Source organism: Phyllostomus discolor, chromosome 5 (assembly GCF_004126475.2).
Source record: "Phyllostomus discolor isolate MPI-MPIP mPhyDis1 chromosome 5, mPhyDis1.pri.v3, whole genome shotgun sequence".
NCBI classification, from domain to species: domain Eukaryota; kingdom Metazoa; phylum Chordata; class Mammalia; order Chiroptera; family Phyllostomidae; genus Phyllostomus; species Phyllostomus discolor.
In genome coordinates this window covers 102837138-102855132 of record NC_040907.2, presented here as the reverse complement: position 1 = coordinate 102855132, position 17995 = coordinate 102837138, and the positions used below count along the sequence as shown (strand labels likewise).

General features: G+C 38.1%; 1 protein-coding gene across 4 annotated transcripts in view; it reads right to left on the bottom strand.

The window, feature by feature from the left end:
- BMS1 (BMS1 ribosome biogenesis factor) overlaps positions 1-17995 on the bottom strand; it is a 50912-nt gene that overhangs the window by 11461 nt on the left and 21456 nt on the right. For 2 of the 4 annotated variants that reach the window (XM_028511266.2, XM_036026667.1), the window contains exons 10-14: positions 15819-16564; positions 15508-15609; positions 14908-14931; positions 14643-14803; positions 10073-10154 (exon numbers count right to left, since the gene is read on the bottom strand). In XM_028511266.2, the coding sequence (XP_028367067.1) occupies positions 10073-10154; positions 14643-14803; positions 14908-14931; positions 15508-15609; positions 15819-16564 (1115 nt within the window). The remainder of the gene's footprint in view (positions 1-10072; positions 10155-14642; positions 14804-14907; positions 14932-15507; positions 15610-15818; positions 16565-17995) is intronic. The other 2 variants (XM_036026669.1, XM_028511267.2) reach the window with 1 other exon arrangement.

The following is a 17995-nucleotide window of genomic DNA, read 5'->3' as shown; positions in this document are numbered from 1 at the left end:
GTTCTACACCCCAAACTTCATTTTTACTATTCCTACTGCTACATGACTCAGAAAAATCCTGCCCTCACATAGGCTTCTTTTTCTTATTACAACCCAACCTATATTTCCATACTTTACTTCAACATCCCACATAGCCAAGAGCTATTTTTCCAATATAGGTAACAGACACCATATCGGAGGTGCACAGTAAGTACTATGCACGGCCCTGTAGGTGAGACCCCCAAAACCTAAAGTTCAAAGAGCGGCTTGAAAAGCCATGGCTTAGATAACAGCACATGTGAAAATGAGTCTCACCAGTAAGCTCAACATGACAAAACTGTGTGACATACCTAGGGGAAAATCTTAGATTACAAAAGAATAGTACCTAAAATAGTACCTAGAAAGAATTAGTACACCATACCAGTGTTGAGCCCGCATGGAGAGCTCATTCATTCATACAGTCACTTTTGAAGCTCAAAGTTCAGTTATGATTCTTACCCTTAAAAGAAATAAGACAAGTAAAAATCCTCTGGGAGGCAACTTTAGGAGGGTATTAAAACATTTTCCTATAAGAAAGAGTGAAAAAACCAAAGAGCCAACGGAAATGTAAAAGATGGGACGATTCCATTGAAATAAAATTAAGATATTTAGAAATAAATAAGAAATGTGCTAATCTTTAACTCAGTATTATAAAAGCTTTAATAAGCTACCAAAGGACACACAAAATAACACTAGCTAACACTTTTATATGCTTTACATACCTGGGTCTGCTCAAAGTACTTTACATGTCTTAACTACACTTTTCAACATGACCCAGTGAAGGAGGTATTATTAATATTACCCTCTGAACAAATAAAGATTGCCATGTATTTGGAAATGAAGACTCAATTATCATTAAGATGCCAATTCTCCCTTTAACAGTTACAATAAAAATAACCACCAAAATTCTGGTCTGGAAAAGATGGTGTACACATGTTTCCTTTGTTTCTCCCAGGTATGTATATAACCATCAACTCCAGGAATACTAAAAGAGCAAAACCAACGGAAACCCTCAGGAAAAAAACTGAAGAACCAAATGGAAATTACAGAACTAAAAATACAATTAACAGAAGAAAAAAAAACTAGCCAGATGACTCTGTAATAAACAGAAGTGACAGAGGATAGAATCAGTAACCTTGAGGCCCAATCAATAGAAGTTACAGTCTAAACAACACTGAAGGGGGAAAAAAAAAAAAGATCAGAGCCTCATGGCCCTGTGGAACAGAAACAAATATATCATTAAAGTCTTACAAGGAGATTGAGGCTGAAAGACATAATGACTCAAAATGTTTGAATTTAATAAAAGACATAAACTCACTGAGCAAATCTCAAACAGTAAATCCAATAAACTCCACATCAATCAAACTTCTGAAGACTAAAGACAAAACAAATTCTTCAAAGCAGCCAGGAAGAAATGACAGATTACTTGTAGGGGCACACCAATTCCATTAATAGCATATCTTCTCTGAAATTATGGAGGTACTGAACAAAAAGAACTGTCATCTACGACAAGTTCTGTATCTGGTGAGGCCATATACTTTTGGGAAATAAAGATATTCTTAGACAAAGGAAAACTGCAGGAATTTGTCATTAGCACAGCTATAGCTACCCTTTAAAATGGATAAAAATGTTCTTAGGCAGGAGGGAAATCATAAAAGGAAAACCTAGGACTATCAGGAAAAAAGATAAAACAAAAAACATAAAAATATGGATACATTAAACTATCTTCATGAGTTTTCAAAATATTACACACTAAAAACACTGTAAACAAATCAAAATAGAAGAAAAAGGAAAAATAAAACAAGAATTAGCATTAGAAAAAATAAATAAAAAATAAGAAAATATCAGGCTTAAGATACATACCCATAAATACCTTAAATGTAAATGGCATAAATGTGCCACAAAAAACACAACTCTGCTACACACAGTTTACAAGAGACTCACTTCAAACTGAATATGTAAGTAGGCTAAAAGTTAAAGGACAAAGAAAGATATACCACACAAATTCAACTTTTTAAAAAGCTCAAGTGCTCTATTTATATCTTATAAAGTAACTTCAGAGCAAAGAAAATTACCAAAGAGAGTTAAAATTCCATGTGCTACCCTGATATCTTTGAGCCTCATAGGGTCCCTGACAGATATGCTCCTTACGTATGAAAAAATATCCCTACTCTACTAGTTCCTTTATCAGCTGAACCAGTGGCACCTCATCTAGTCCCCAAGCTAAAAGACCATGAATTTATTGAAAAAAGCTAATCCATCTTCCCAAGGAAAAAACAATGGTTATCCTGTGCTCTTTTAAGTACAAAACCTGCCTCCCAAATGCAATCCCTGCACAGTGTAATGGTGTCTTTTTCCCTCTGGCTGTGAGTGTGCGTAACTAATAAACCACAACTGTCTTCATCTGTCTAGTGTCAGCTATTGGCTGTTCAGGCATTCCCATTACACTAGGGCTGGAATCCCTCCCTCATAAATTGACTGAATACAAAGGGACCACAATATATAATGGCAAAAGGATAAATCTACCAGTAAGATGTAACAATCCTAAATGTGTATGCACCAAACAAAACCTCAAATAATTGAAGCAAAAAATGATAGAGCTGAAAGAAAAGGAAGTAAATCTACAATTTCATCTGGCAACTTCAACATCCTCCTCTCAGCAACTGATAAAACTAGACAGAAAAGCAGCAAAGACATGCAAGATCTGAACAGTCAACCCATCAGAATCAAACTGATACATGTAGAACACTATACCCAACAGCAGCAGAATACATCTACTTTACATCTACAAAGACAGGACATATGTGGGTAATAAAGCAAATCAGAACAAACTCAAATAGCTTGAAATTGTGAGTATGGTGTTAGGAACTCCAGGTCAAGATGGCAGTATAGGTAGATATAGATTAGCTCCTTGCATAATCATTTCAAAATCACAACTAAAATATAGAACCATCACTCAGAACCATCAGAAATCAAGTTGAATGAAACTCAGATAACTACAGAATTAAAAAAAAAATACATCTATCCAGACTATTATGAGGGGAAGAAACATGTAATAGGCTGGTCTCACATCCACACATGCTACATAAAAATTTGGGAGGGCTATCTCAGGAGTGAGGAGTTACAGCCCCACATCAGGACTCCAAGACCAGGGTTCTAGTTCGTGGAAGCAGAAACCAGTGGGAATTGAGTCAGCGGAAGAAACCTCTGGAGTTCCAAGCAGTTCCTCTTAAAGAATCCACACATGGACTTACACAGGCTCATTCCCTCTGAGCTCCAGCACTGGGGAGTAGCTTGAAAGGCACCAGAAGCATACAGGGAGGAACTGAAGTGTCTGGCATCAAGGCGAGAGCTGGGGCATGGCTTTCTCCCAGACTGGAAGGCAGACAGAGGCCATTGTCCCCTTTCTGTACCCACCCCCCCGCCTACAGAGCCACAGAGCCAGCAGGCTGGTACCATATCTGAGACTCCATCACCTCGCTAACACTGTTTGCCCCACCCTGAAGATCTCCAGAGACTCCCTCCTACCCAAATTACCTGCACACGTGAACTGTTAAAGTGACTTTCCATATGAATCCCTGGTCTTGGCTCATGCTTCAGAACACCACAGATCCTCTCAAACAAGCAACAGCCAGCCTCAGTGAGCCCCCAGCCCCTTGTACCTCTCACTAAGTGGCCCCAGGCCTGGCACTACAGCAGGCAGCCTGGATTCACAGCTTAGCCTCACCTGGGAATTTCCCAGCCCAGTATAAGTAGCAACCTTCTGAGACTGCTTCACAGCTCATGCAGGGTGGGCACAGGCAGAAACAGGTGGGGGCTGACCTTGGCTTGCACCGCCCAGGAAACTCCAGAGCCTGCACAACCAGTGGACAGCTACAGACCACGGTGTTGCACCACCTTGCTGGCCCTGCACAGCTGATCCTCCATGGAGAGTGGAGGTTGGAGGGGTCACAGTCAGTTCTTGCAGCTGACTGGCCTGGGAAAGTCCCTTCTATTGAATTGTCGAGAACAATGAAGGCTCAACTACAAAAGGAGGGTGTACTCAGACCACACAAAAGGCACAGCCTGAGTATGCAACTTCGCTGATAGGGGAGGTTGTACCACTGGACCCTACAAGATACCTACTACATTAAGCCAAAACTACCACGACAAGGGAGTCATGGCATCTCCACCTAATACATAGAAACAAAAACAGGGAGGCTGCCAAAATGAGGACACAAAGAAACATGACCCAAATGAAATAGATAAAAATTTCAGAAAAAGAGCCCTGGCTGGCGTAGCTCAGTGGATTGAGCGCGGGCTGGGAACCAAAGTGTCCCAGGTTCGATTCCCAGCCAGGGTACATTCCTGGGTTGCAGGCCATAACCCCCAGCAACCGCACATTGATGTTTCTGTTTTTCTCTCTCTCTCTCCCTCCCTCCCTCCCTCCCTCCCTCTCTCTCTCTCCCTCTCTCTCTCTCTCTCTCTCTCTCCCCCCCTCCCTTCCCTCTCTAAAAATAAAATAAATAAAATCTTTAAAAAAACTATTAAAAAAATATTTTAAAAAATTTTCATAAAAAGAACTAAACAAAAGGGAGATAAGCTATCAGATGCAGAGTTCAAAACACTGGTTATAAGGATGCTCAAGGAACTTAGTGAGGACCTCAACAGCATACAAAAGAGCCATTAAAAGGGGAATTTAACACCCCACTATCAAAAATGGATAGATCTTCCAAAAAAAAAATCAACATGATATTGCATCATTGAACAATGCCCGATCAAATGGACTTAACTGATATATAGAAACATTCATCCCAAAGAGGCAAAATACACATTCCTTTCAAATGCACATGGAACATTTTCAGAGATAGACTACACGATGGGACACAAAACAAGCCTCAACATATTCCAGAAAACTGAAATCATATCCAGCATTTTTCTCAGACCACAAGGACCTGAAAGTAGAAACCAACCTCAAGATAAAAACTCAAAAACACTGAAAATCTTCTCCAGATTACAACTGATATCACAGAAATACAAAGGATTGCAAGATATTATTATGAAGAACTATATGCCAAGAAATTTGAAAACCTAGGTGAAATGGACAAATTTCTAGAAAAATATAATCTTCCAAAACTGTATGTCAACTGTATAACAGTTGACAAAATTGAAGCAGTAATCAAAAACCTCCAGGCACACAAAAGCCACGGACTGGACGGTTTCACACGAGAATTTTACAAAACATTTAAGGAAGAGCTAACCCCTATCCTTCACAGACTACAAATCCAAGAAGATAAAAGACTCCCAAACTCTTTTTATGAAGCCAGCATCATCCTAATCCCAAAACCAGTTAAAGACACAACAAAGAAAGAAAACGTGAGGCCAATACTACTGATGAACATAGATACTAAAATCCTCCACAAAATATTGGCAAACCACATCCAGCAATACATTAAAAAGATCATACACCATGACCAAATGGGATGCATCACAGGGATGCAAGGATGGTACAATATTCACAAATCAATAAATGTTAATACATCACATAAACAAAAGGAAAGACAAAAATTGCATGATCATAGCAATAGATGCAGAAAAAACTTTTGATAAGGTATAGCACCCATTTGTGATAAAAACACTCAGCAAAGTGGGAATAGATGGAGCACTCCTCAACATAACAAAGGCTATATAGGAGAGATCTACAGCCAACATCATACTCAATGACAAAAACTAAAAGCTTTCCCACTAAGATGAGGAACAAGACAGGACGCCCACTCTCACCACTCCTGTTCAACATAGTATTAGAAGGCCTACCCACAGCAATCAGACAAGAAATAAAATGCATCCAAATTGCAAAAGAGGAAGCAAAACTGTCATTGTTTGCAGATGACATGATAGTATATAAAGGATACATGTATAAAGGAACATGTATAAAGGACACATGGACAAAGCCAAAGAGTGGTAAGACTAAGGGTGTGAAGTAGGGATGGAGGTGGCAAGGGGGGAGTGGTGAGGGGGAAAAGGAGACAACTGTATTTAAATAACAACAAAAAAATGCCATAAAAATAAAATTATGGGAAATAGGAAAAAACAAAAAAGAGTTAGTCAGAAACAAAAAATACATTGTTTTTTGTCCCTGCTTTTCGTGATTTTGTATGTTTCTTGCCAAGCCCTTCTAGCCTTTGCTGTTGTTGGCAGGTCAATGGGAGGGGCTTACCCAGGCCAGTCAGCTGCAAGAACTGACTGTGACCCCTCCAACCTCCACTCTCCATGGAGGATCAGCTGTGCAGGGCCAGCAAGGTGGTGCAACACCGTGGTCTGTAGCTGTCCACTGGTTGTGCAGGCTCTGGAGTTTCCTGGGCGGTGCAAGCCAAGGTCAGCCCCCACCTGTTTCTGCCTGTGCCCACCCTGCATGAGCTGTGAAGCAGTCTCAGAAGGTTGCTACTTATACTGGGCTGGGAAATTCCCAGGTGAGGCTAAGCTGTGAATCCAGGCTGCCTGCTGTAGTGCCAGGCCTGGGGCCACTTAGTGAGAGGTACAAGGGGCTGGGGGCTCACTGAGGCTGGCTGTTGCTTGTTTGAGAGGATCTGTGGTGTTCTGAAGCATGAGCCAAGACCAGGGATTCATATGGAAAGTCACTTTAACAGTTCACGTGTGCAGGTAATTTGGGTAGGAGGGAGTCTCTGGAGATCTTCAGGGTGGGGCAAACAGTGTTAGCGAGGTGATGGAGTCTCAGATATGGTACCAGCCTGCTGGCTCTGTGGCTCTGTAGGCGGGGGGGGTGGGTACAGAAAGGGGACAATGGCCTCTGTCTGCCTTCCAGTCTGGGAGAAAGCCATGCCCCAGCTCTCGCCTTGATGCCAGACACTTCAGTTCCTCCCTGTATGCTTCTGGTGCCTTTCAAGCTACTCCCCAGTGCTGGAGCTCAGAGGGAATGAGCCTGTGTAAGTCCATGTGTGGATTCTTTAAGAGGAACTGCTTGGAACTCCAGAGGTTTCTTCCACTGACTCAATCCTTGCTGGTGTTTGCAGCCAGGACTTAGGGGGATTTACCTATGGCACTGGAACCCTGGGCTGCGGGTCCTAGTGTGGGGCTGGGACTCCTAGCTCCTGGGATATCCCTCCTAAAGTTTTATCCATCACACATAGATATATGACCAGCCCATTTCACGTGTCCACCCATCCTACTAGTCTGGGTGGATATAGTTTCTTTAATTCCATAGTTTTCAGTCTTCCATTCAACTCAATTTCTAATGGATCTGGGTAATGGTTGTTCTGTATGTTAGTTGTAATTCTGAGGATTGTGCAAGGAGGTTAGTCATGTTTACCTATGCTGCCATCTTGACTGGGAGAGTAAATCCATTTCTAAATATCTGCTCTACAGGATATTGCCACAAATTATTAAGAATGTTCACTGTGACTTTATGTGTAAATAAAAAACTGAATGTTGAATGACAGTTAACTGTTAAGTGATGGCCCATCAACAGAACATATAGCCATTAAAAAGAGGTTGCTCCAAATAATGTGACAAAAAAGAATGTCTATGTCACAATTCTCACTTTAATAAATCTGTCTTATGAAAATAAAAAATGTGATTCAAGAGTTGTATCAAGGTGGTCCTGTGTAGCATTATTTAGAATACGGGCAAAGTAAATTGTTTATACGACAAACAATAAAACTATGAATTAAATTATAATGCTTCAATCATAAATACAATCTTCAAAAAAATATTTGACTGTATGACATATGATAAGTAGAAAAATTTATTTATCTACACACACATATATCTCTATAACACTTGTAAATGATTCGAAAGGTTAATTAAAGGTTTTTTTAATAGATGATACAAATTATGGTATGATATTATGTTTTTATTCTAGTGTTTCATAATATATACTACCTTATCATTAAAAAGAAAAAACGTACATATTATTTGAGTACATTTTTCACACACACACAAATCTATTTTTAACAAATACACAATTTATGAAACATTTCCCAGTTTTCTTCACTGTCCATATCTAATAAGTCATTTAACCTGGGGGAAAAAATAAGGTCACCATGCAAGAAAGAACCAAAATATTATCCATAACACTTGTCAGTGTCTCCCAAACATTTTACAATTATTTTCTTCATCCATTAAACATGTAGAAGAGGACTTCCGGCAAGATGGAGGCATAGGTGGACACACCGTACTTGCATGCACAACCAAGATTAGAACAACAACAATTTAGAGGCAGAATAACACCCAGAACTGCCAGAGAATTTATCTGAATGGAAGTCGGACAGCCAATAAGTTGAAGAGTAGACCCATTCATCCAGACCAGTAGGAGAGGCGGAGAGGAGCAGCTGGGCGAGGGTCGTGCTGCGTGGAGAACAGGGAGAACTGGGTGCATAAGGCAACTGGGAGAGCATAAGGCATCTGGGGTGCACAAGATTGCAGCAGGTGGACCCTGAGTACACAAGCGGCAGCTGGCGGACCCAGTGAGGCGGCGATTGTGGAGCCGGGAAGAGTGCACAACCCAGGATCCCAGAGAAGGGACTGAGGTTCCAGGAGAACGGGGCTACCACCACTGTTCCCTCCCGCCCCCACATACAACGTCACAATCTAGCGACTGGGGTGCCCAGCCCTAGAGAACACCTAAGGCTCCGCCCCTCACCGTAACATGGGGCAACCAGACCAAAAAATAAAAAAAAGAGAGAGAGAGAGAGAGAGAGAGAGAGAGACATGTCTCAAACAGAAGAACAGATCAAGGCCCCAGGACTCATCCTTTTGAGTGACCAAGAGATAGCTAACCTATCAGATGCATAGTTCAAAACACTGGTGATCAGGAAGCTCACAGAATTGGTTGATTTTGGGCACAAATTAGATGAAAAAATGCAGGTTACCATAAAAGAGATGAAGGAAGATGCACGGAGAAACAATAGTGATGGGAAGGAAACTGGGACTCAAAACAATAGAGTGGACCAGAAGGAAGAAAAAAACAACCAAACAGGAAAGAATGAAGAAATAAGAATTCAAAAAAATGAGGAGAAGGTTAGGAACCTCCAGGACATCTTTAAATGTTCCAACATCCGAATTATAGGGGTACCAAAAGGGGAAGGGGAAAAGCAACAGATTGAACACATATTTGAACAAATAATAAAGGAGAACTTCCCCAATCTGGCAAAGGAAATAGACTTCCAGGAAATCCAGGAAGCTCAGAGAACCCCAAAGAAGTTGGACCCAAGAAGAAACACACCAAGGCACATCATAATTACATTACTCAAGGTAAAAATGAAGGAGAGAATCCTAGAAGCACCAAGAGATAAGGGGACAGTAACCTACAAAGGAGTTCCCATCAGAATGTCAGCTGATTTCTCAAAAGAGACCTTCCAGGCAAGAAGGGGCTGGAAAGAAGTATTCCAAGTCATGAAAGACAAGGACCTATATCCCAGATTACTCTATCCAGCAAAGCTTTCATTTAGAATGGAAGGGCAGAGAAAGCGCTTCTGAGATAAGGTCAAGTTAAAGGTGTTCATCATCACCAAGCTCTTATTTTATGAAATGTTAAAGGGACTTATCTAAGAAAAGAAGATAAAGAAAAAACATGTATAGTAAAAGGACAGCAAACTCACAATTATTAAGAACCACACCTAAAGCAAAACCAAAAGAAACTAAGCAAACAACTAGAAGAGGAACAGAACCACAGAAATGGAGAGCACATGGAGGGTTAGCAACAGGGGAGTGGGAGGAGGAGAGGGGGGAAAAGGTACAGAGAATAAGTGGCATAGATTGTAGGTTGAAAATAGATAGGGGGAGGGTAAGAATAGTATGGGAAATGTAGAAGCTAAAGAACTTATAAGTATGACACATGGACATGACTAAGGGGGGGATATGGGTGGGTGAGGGTATACAGGGTGGAAGGGAGTAAAGGGGGGAAAACGGGACAACTGCAATAGCATAATCAATAAAATATATTTAAAAAAAGAAAAAAGTAAAAAGGGTATCAGAAAAAATGAACATGGAAAAAAAAACATGTAGAAGAAAATAAAGAGAAGGTAGTCTTCTCTGAAGAATATATCCCTTTACTTACCATCTTCTGCTAAGATCTTGGCTGCATCTTTATCCTCTTCCCACTTCCCAGTCACGAAACAATCTCTGATACTGTTCATAACCTTATGTAGAAACATCAGCACTTAATTAAAGTGGATGGGGGACGTCCTATCAGGCCAATGACCTCGTAAGTAAACAGTTATTTACTAATTCCACTGATTTTCAAAGTCTTTTAGTGTTCTTAAAGCAATGCAGTTAAACAGAATTTTTAGAAATTTGATGTTACTATTTGCTACTCCAGACATACTGTTGCTGTTTGAAAACTTAATTCCTTTGACCAATGATAATATTCTGACAAAAACAGAATGTCTTATATGAGCATAACTGTGAAGCGTACTGAAGAAGTTCCAAGTCTCAGATACGCCAGATCATCTAGTATACACAGGTGCACCTCTCAAATACAGAATAAAGTCTTGTATAAACTCTCCATTTCAGAGTCTGTTTCCTGGGGAACCTGACATAAAACAGTCCACAACATTCACTGACAAGGCCTCAAAACCACACTTATGTAAATATTACATAGGTCTGAATTTTTACCTGAATTATATTTTGGTTATGAACCATGTTTTTCATACACAATGTCACTTTCAAAGAGTACCCTCGAGGCTAGCATGATTACAATGAATGCAAAAGGAAACTTGTTCATGTACTCATTCCTTTATGCCTACAATCACTAACTAAGCATTCACTGCACATATCTATTTTATGCCCAGAAGTTCTGTAGGTAAACTCTTCCCAGGTAATCTTTATTTCATTAAGATTAGTAATTGACTTAGGGAAACCAAATTGGAACAAACAAATTAAAAAAATAAAGAAAGAAAGAACCTCTATTAAAAGCTCTCAATAAGCCAGGAATAGAGGAAAACTTAAAGTAAAAAAGGACATTCATTTAAAAGCTCACAGCTAGCATCACATTTAATGGTGAAAGACTGAGACCTTTCTCTCTAAGATCAGGAACACGACAAGGATGCCTTCTCTCACTTCTCTTTTAACATTCACCTGGATATTCTAGGCAGGGCAATTAGACAAGAAAATGAAATTAAAGACATCCAGTTTAAAAAGGAATACGTTTCTATTCACAGATAATATAATCTGGTAAACAGAAAATCCTAAGAAATCCACTGAAAAACTATCAGAATAAATGAATTCAGCAAGGTTGTAAAATACTAAATTAATATAGAATAATAAAACATTTCTATACATTGTCAATGAACAATCTAAAAATGAAAATGAGAAAATAGTCCCTTTTACAATAGCATCAAAAGAGTAAGGTGCAAATCAACAAAAGTACAAAGCTTCTACTCTGATAACTATAAAACATTCTTCAAAGACATTTCAGATCCAAATAAATAGAAAAGCATCCTATGTTAATGGGTCGGTACATTCAATACCGTATTGTTAAGACAGCAATACTACACAAAGTGACCTATAGATTTAATACAATCCCTATCAGAATCCCCGCTGGCTGTTTTGCAGAAATGGTCAAGCTGGTCCTAAAACATGGAAAACCCAAGAGATCCAAAATAGAAGAAAAAAATCTTGAAAAAGAACAACAAAGTTGGAAGATTCACAATTTGTGATTTCAAAACTTACTATGAAACAATGGAAACCAAAACAGGATTATGCTGCCATAAAGACACATAGATCGATGAAATATACTTAAAGAGACCACAGATAAACCCATATTTCTATGCTCAAATGATTTTTTGCCCAGGGTACTAAGACAAGGCAGCGGGGAAGGAACAGTCTTTTCAATAAACGGTGCTAGAACAACTGGAGCTCCACATGAAAAGAATAAAGCTGGGTTCATCTCACACCAAATACAAAAATTAACTCAAAATAAACTGAAGATCTTAATATAAGAGCTAAATTATAAAACTCTTAGGAGTAAATCTCCATAATCTTGGATTTGGCAATGGTTTCTTAAATATGATACCAAACACACAACATCAAAAATACAGATAGACTGGGACTTCATTAAAATTTAAACCTTCATGCTTCAAAGGGCACAGACAAGAGAAGCTACAGACTGGGAGAAGATATTTGTAAATCATATATTTGATAAGGAACTTCTATCCTGAATATATAAACTACTTTTACAACTCAGTGATAAAAAGATAAATAATCCAATTTTTTAAATAGGCAAATGATATAGACATTTCTTCAAATAATATATAGAAATGGCCAACAAGCACAGATGAGAAGTTGCCTGATATTATCAGCCATCAAGGAAAGGCAAATCAAAACCACCCTAAGATACCACTCACACCCATCAGGTAATAATAATAATAATAATACAGATAATAACAGTTCTAGGACATGGAAAAAATCAGAAGCCACTTTTAAAAAGAGAAATGGGAGAACATATGAGAAAAAAACTTTAACTGTTTTAATAATCATATTAATAGTAATGTGTAATATGCTGACACTAGTATGTATAATGTGCCAAATAAAGCAAATGAATAATTATACAGTTTTCTAATTTCACCAAACAGGGAATAGTTTCTTCAGTGGAAAAACAGAATTACAAATATCAGATGGAAGAGGTTAAATAAAAACCCTGTAGTTCTCTGAATCTGAATTGGAAATATCTGTATAAATCCTCCTAAATTTGGTCACTGAAATGGTCTAGAAACAATGACCAACCTGTAGCAATGAATATTCCCATGTCTAGATTGTGATGCTGAAATACCATTTTGCACTGAAATAAATCAGCTCATTTCTTGACTGCTTCATGTGTGGCATCAGCAACAAGACAATGTGACGGATAACGAATACCTTATCATTTCAGAGAGCAACAAAGCACTCAAGGACCAGAAGGATCATGTCAAAAGAACACAGGGACCAACATGAAGACTCTTGCTGGCCACAGATGAAATAAACCTGAGCATCAGTAAGGATAACAAGTACAGTGGAAGGAAACACTCATCTATATTTAAATTTGTGAGTTCAAAATGATACTTAAAAAAAAAAAAAGAAAAGTCACCTTTGGAGAATCATCCTGAAAACCGTTAAGAGGAATCAAGCATTTATCCTGCTTATATGGAACTGGGCAACCAAACAGTAGATGAAGGGAAGTTTCTCTTTATAGAAGTATTCTAGCTAATAAACACTAGAGAGAAATTTAAACAGAATATCACCATTTTATATCCTTATAAATTAATGGATTGAGGCACTGAGGGTCAACAGCTTTTAAAATAGATAACTTTATGTGCCTCCTAATGAAAGAACACCACCACCTAAGAAGTAGCCTTGCTGAAAATAAAAATCAAACCTAAATCCAAACTTCCAGATGTGGTGCTGTCTTTAAGGTAGCTACAACCATGTGGTTATTTAAATTCTAATTAAGATGAAATAAAACTTAAAATTAAAAATTTATTTCTTCTGTCTCATTAGACATTAAAAGCGCTCAACAGCCACAAATAAGCACATTGGACAGTTCATATACAGATTAGTTCCATCATCACAGAGTTCTAGTGCTATTTCTCTGTATCAATTTATAGGAAATACAGAGGACAGAGATGCCTGAAGAACTGTACATAGGACTGCAGTGGAATCCATGAAGTCCAGAACATGAGAAACTACACAACATATACTTAGTTTTTTAAACATATTAAGTGTAAAGATGGTAGGGGAAAGATGGGCAGAGAAAAAAATTGTTTATTTGAAGATTAAAAGGCACAGTGAAAAACAAACCCCCAAAAAACCAGTAAAAGTAAACTATGCTGTTTACTGATATGCTGTTTAATGATGCAAACTTGGAGGATGAAATTACTCTATAAAGAAAAAAATTATTACCAGAGAGTCATGGTTCCTTCTGTAGGGACAGAAATGACTGTGACTAGGATGGAAACAGTGCTTACGAGGGTGCTCACCTAGTAATCCATTAATTTAAACAACTGTTTTATGTGGTCTTCTAAAATCTATATTAAATTTTACCATAAGAGTTGCAGAGAATCTCATAAAGTACCTATGTGCTGTTTAGTAAATTAAAATACCTAATATGATAAAGACTGCGCCTCTTTGAAGAGTGACATTTAAGCTAAACTGAATTGATCAAAAGAAGCCAGCTTGGGAAGATCAGAACATTCTAGAAGAAATAGAGGCAAGAGGTATAAGATGGGATTAAGCCTGGTAAATTTGAACACTGACTGAATTCCAGTGTGACTAACAGTGGTGAGCAAGGAAAATTTACCACCAGTGTCATATATGTATTTACAAATAGCATAAATTATAAATATTAACTCAGGGACACTGGATTTATTCTAATTATAAAACAAAATATTTTAAATGTATAAAATTTATGTGCAATGCTTCAAGTACTACCCATGCTAAAAGTTGAATATTTTACTTTTCTCCATAACACATGCACAGGGTTTGACTAAACTCAGAACATGTTATTGCTTAAGATGCACAAAAGATCCACTCCAACAACCGGGAAAATATCCTGTTATAAAGTAATAGGTAGGCAGTATTAAAATCACATGATCTTCTTTTAGAATTCTCTAATTCTCTCAAAAATCAAACATACCATTTATATTCAGCCTTACCTCCTCTAAATCCCAATCATGGGGCACCTCCAATTGAAATTTGGAGCAGTCCAAAGCCTCAGCCTTATGCTTACACTCTCTGGTAGGCTGGGTGACACGAAACAAGCCTCCAAGCTCTTCCCTGGTATCACCTTCTTCTTCTTCTTCATCGTCCTCTGTCACTAAAGAGACCACACGATGGAAGAGAGGACTTGGGACTGAGGATCCCTCTTGGGTGTGCCCCTGAGCGTATCAGTCAGAGAAAAGTCAAGGAACTACTGCTTACCATGTCTGGGAGACTTCTGCCTTCCTGTAATGTAGCAGCAAAGAGACCGTTGAGGAGGGAGAAAATAGGAGTTGGAGGAGGAAAGGGAAATTTACAGGCAGAACTTCCAATTATCATAAAAGGGTTCTCTGGAGGAATGTTGAGTCCCTAGTCACTAAGAGCACTTAAGCAAAAGCTGAATGGAAATGAGTACAGACCAACCTCCTAATTCAATTCTCCTAGCTCACACATAATCCTTTAGCCTTTTTCTAATCATGTAATAATTGGGGACTGCAATGTAAGTCCCTGCTTTATATTTTCATGTCACTAAATTCTACAAAAAAATTATCACACAGGACTTTGTATAGAGGATACAAATTGACATAATGGAGAGTATTCTCATCCAAAGTTTTATGACAAACCCATAAATCTATTTCATATGACCAATTTGTGGTTCTCATAAAATGCTGATTAAAAACATCTGCCAAAACAACTATGACAGCCAAAAATATTTTATGGCTGTCACAAGCACCACTCAAACCTCCAACCAATTTCCTCACTGCATTTTCAGAAAATAGTCTAAGAGTCTATGTGTGTAGATCTGAACTGGAGGTCTTTTACCTGTCCCATAAATAAGCTTTTGAAGATTGGGAGTTGCTTGTTGCTGTCTCAGAAAGGCCTCAGCTGCCTTCCTGGAAAGGTCCTCCTTCCACTTGAGGGCACCTGAATGGACCAACACCAACATCAATTAAGTCTATTTTTCTGTCATCTGTGCTTCAAGCTCACTGTTCATTCATCCTGAATCCTTTTATGAGGTACAGTATTTGAACAGATAACAAAATATCCAAAACAGCAGACCCCCCAGTGTAGACATTCTAGTTGCAGAACATTTTAGTGCCATTTATGAACACAGTTAAATTAAATTTACATACCTGATGTTTCTATGGAATATATATTTTCCTCCTTGTAATCTTCTTCCTCTTTGAGTAAATCTATATCACTGGTCTCATCAATTGAATTCTCTGACCACAGTTTCTGACCACTGACCACCTGAGAAAGCTTTGGAAACTTTTTTCTAATAACCTCTTCATTTTCTGTATCCTTTTTCTCTGTACTGAGAGAGGAGCTTTCTTCAGATGCAAATGCCTCTTCAGTTCTGTAATGACCTGAATCTGAAACAGCAAGGGTTACTTTTTTCATTGTCTTCTCCAGGTTCAAACTGTCAATCAAACCATTACTTTGTAGAAGACCTGGTTTACTGCCTTTTTCTATAGACTTAGGTTCTAAAATAGCCTTTTCTCCTTCTGCAGAAGAACCCTCTTCTTCACTGCTTTCGTCAGCTTCCTCTACTTCTCCTTCATCTTCTGAGCTCCTCTCAAGGTCATCATCACTGTCAGCAAATGCCAGTACATCTCTCTCAATGTTTTCTTCCATCTCCTCAAGTCTCGGCCATTTGACAACCTTATCAACCATATACACTTTACCAGTCATTTCAGCATCTTCTTCCTCTTCTGTTTCATCACTAGAGCTATTTTTCAACCTGTCACCTTCAGATATTTCTTCATCATCTTCAATATCACCAACTCCAGACACATCTTCATCACTTCCAAAAATGGCTTTCCGACGTAATCGACCAGTTTTCAAATCCATCTGCTTTTCCTCTTTTGGTATCCGCAGCCTAGATTACCAAGTAAAGCGAAATAATTCAATTTGTATAACAATCTGCTATTCTAGAAATGTCAAGTCAATAACTATGCAAAGTAGAAAATAATATCAAGGAATGGTTTTAAATAATATAGCACAGAAAGGAATTATCTGATAAATACCAGAATAGTTAATAAGCAAACTCATGCATAATTCCTTAATAAAACTTTTCCAATAAACTTATAGAGAATAAAAAGATAACCTTAAAAGAATAAACTAGTCCTGACTGGTGTGGCTCAGTGGATTGAGTGCCAGCCTGTGAACCAAAGGGTCACCAGTTCAATTCCCAGTCAGGGCACATGCCTGGATTGTGGGCCAGGTCTCCAGTACGGGGTACACAAGAGACAACCACACACTGATGTTTCTCTCCTTCTCTTTCTCCCTCCCTTTCCCTCTCTCTAAAAAAATAAATAAAATCTTTAAAACAATAGATTAATTTTAGAGAAAAACTGCTAAAATGGAAACGAATGTTTAATAAAATATCTTTTCCATTATGTTCATTTTCATAGTGTTCAATAAAACAGACATTAAGAATACTGCCATTTGAAATCACCAATATAATACTTGATAAAGAATCATCATCAAAATACTAAAACCACAGGATGAAATAAAAAATTATGAAGCTATTTAATGTAGCCTAAACCAATCAGGAAAATACTAAAAATTGTACTAAAAGAGAATGGACAGGCTACCATAACCAATAATAACAAAATGATAACTATATAAGAAAACTGTATAGAAAAGAAGAAATGCTCACAATATAAGCATAGAACTTTTACATAAATTATGACTGTAACTTTGTTAAAAAGATTATCTACGTAGACAAGGAGTACTTGTTATCTGCATCATGCTAAATAGTTTATGTATACATTACTGCATTTAATCATCACAACTCCTATAAGATATAAAATAGATGCTCAGAGAGACAATTTCCCAAAAGAGCAGGCCTATTGCACTCAACTACCATGCTACACTGTCTGCTAGTTAAATGGCACAAGATGATTATTTCCTCATTTGTACGTATTTATAATATGTTATAAACTAGAAAACCTCAATCATTTTCAGACTGATTTTTACTGGTCGTCATAAATCACTACAATAAAACAAATTACCTACTAAGTATAAAGTATACAAATCCCCAACCCAGACTAAAAGTAACTCACATTAGGCCACACAGTTAATGGAAACTGACCCACAGGAGATACAATACAATTTAAGTAAAACTTCTAGAGACAAGATATGTGACTTCTAGTCAGCCTCATGAACCAGCTCCCTGATTCTGCTTGTTCCACTATTTTGATCACTAAAAGAAAGCCATGCAGCCTCAGATCTCCTAAAGAGCAATCTATAGAGAAGGCTTTGTGACAGTAGAGAAATATTCAGGGTTTGTTAAAAATGGAATTCT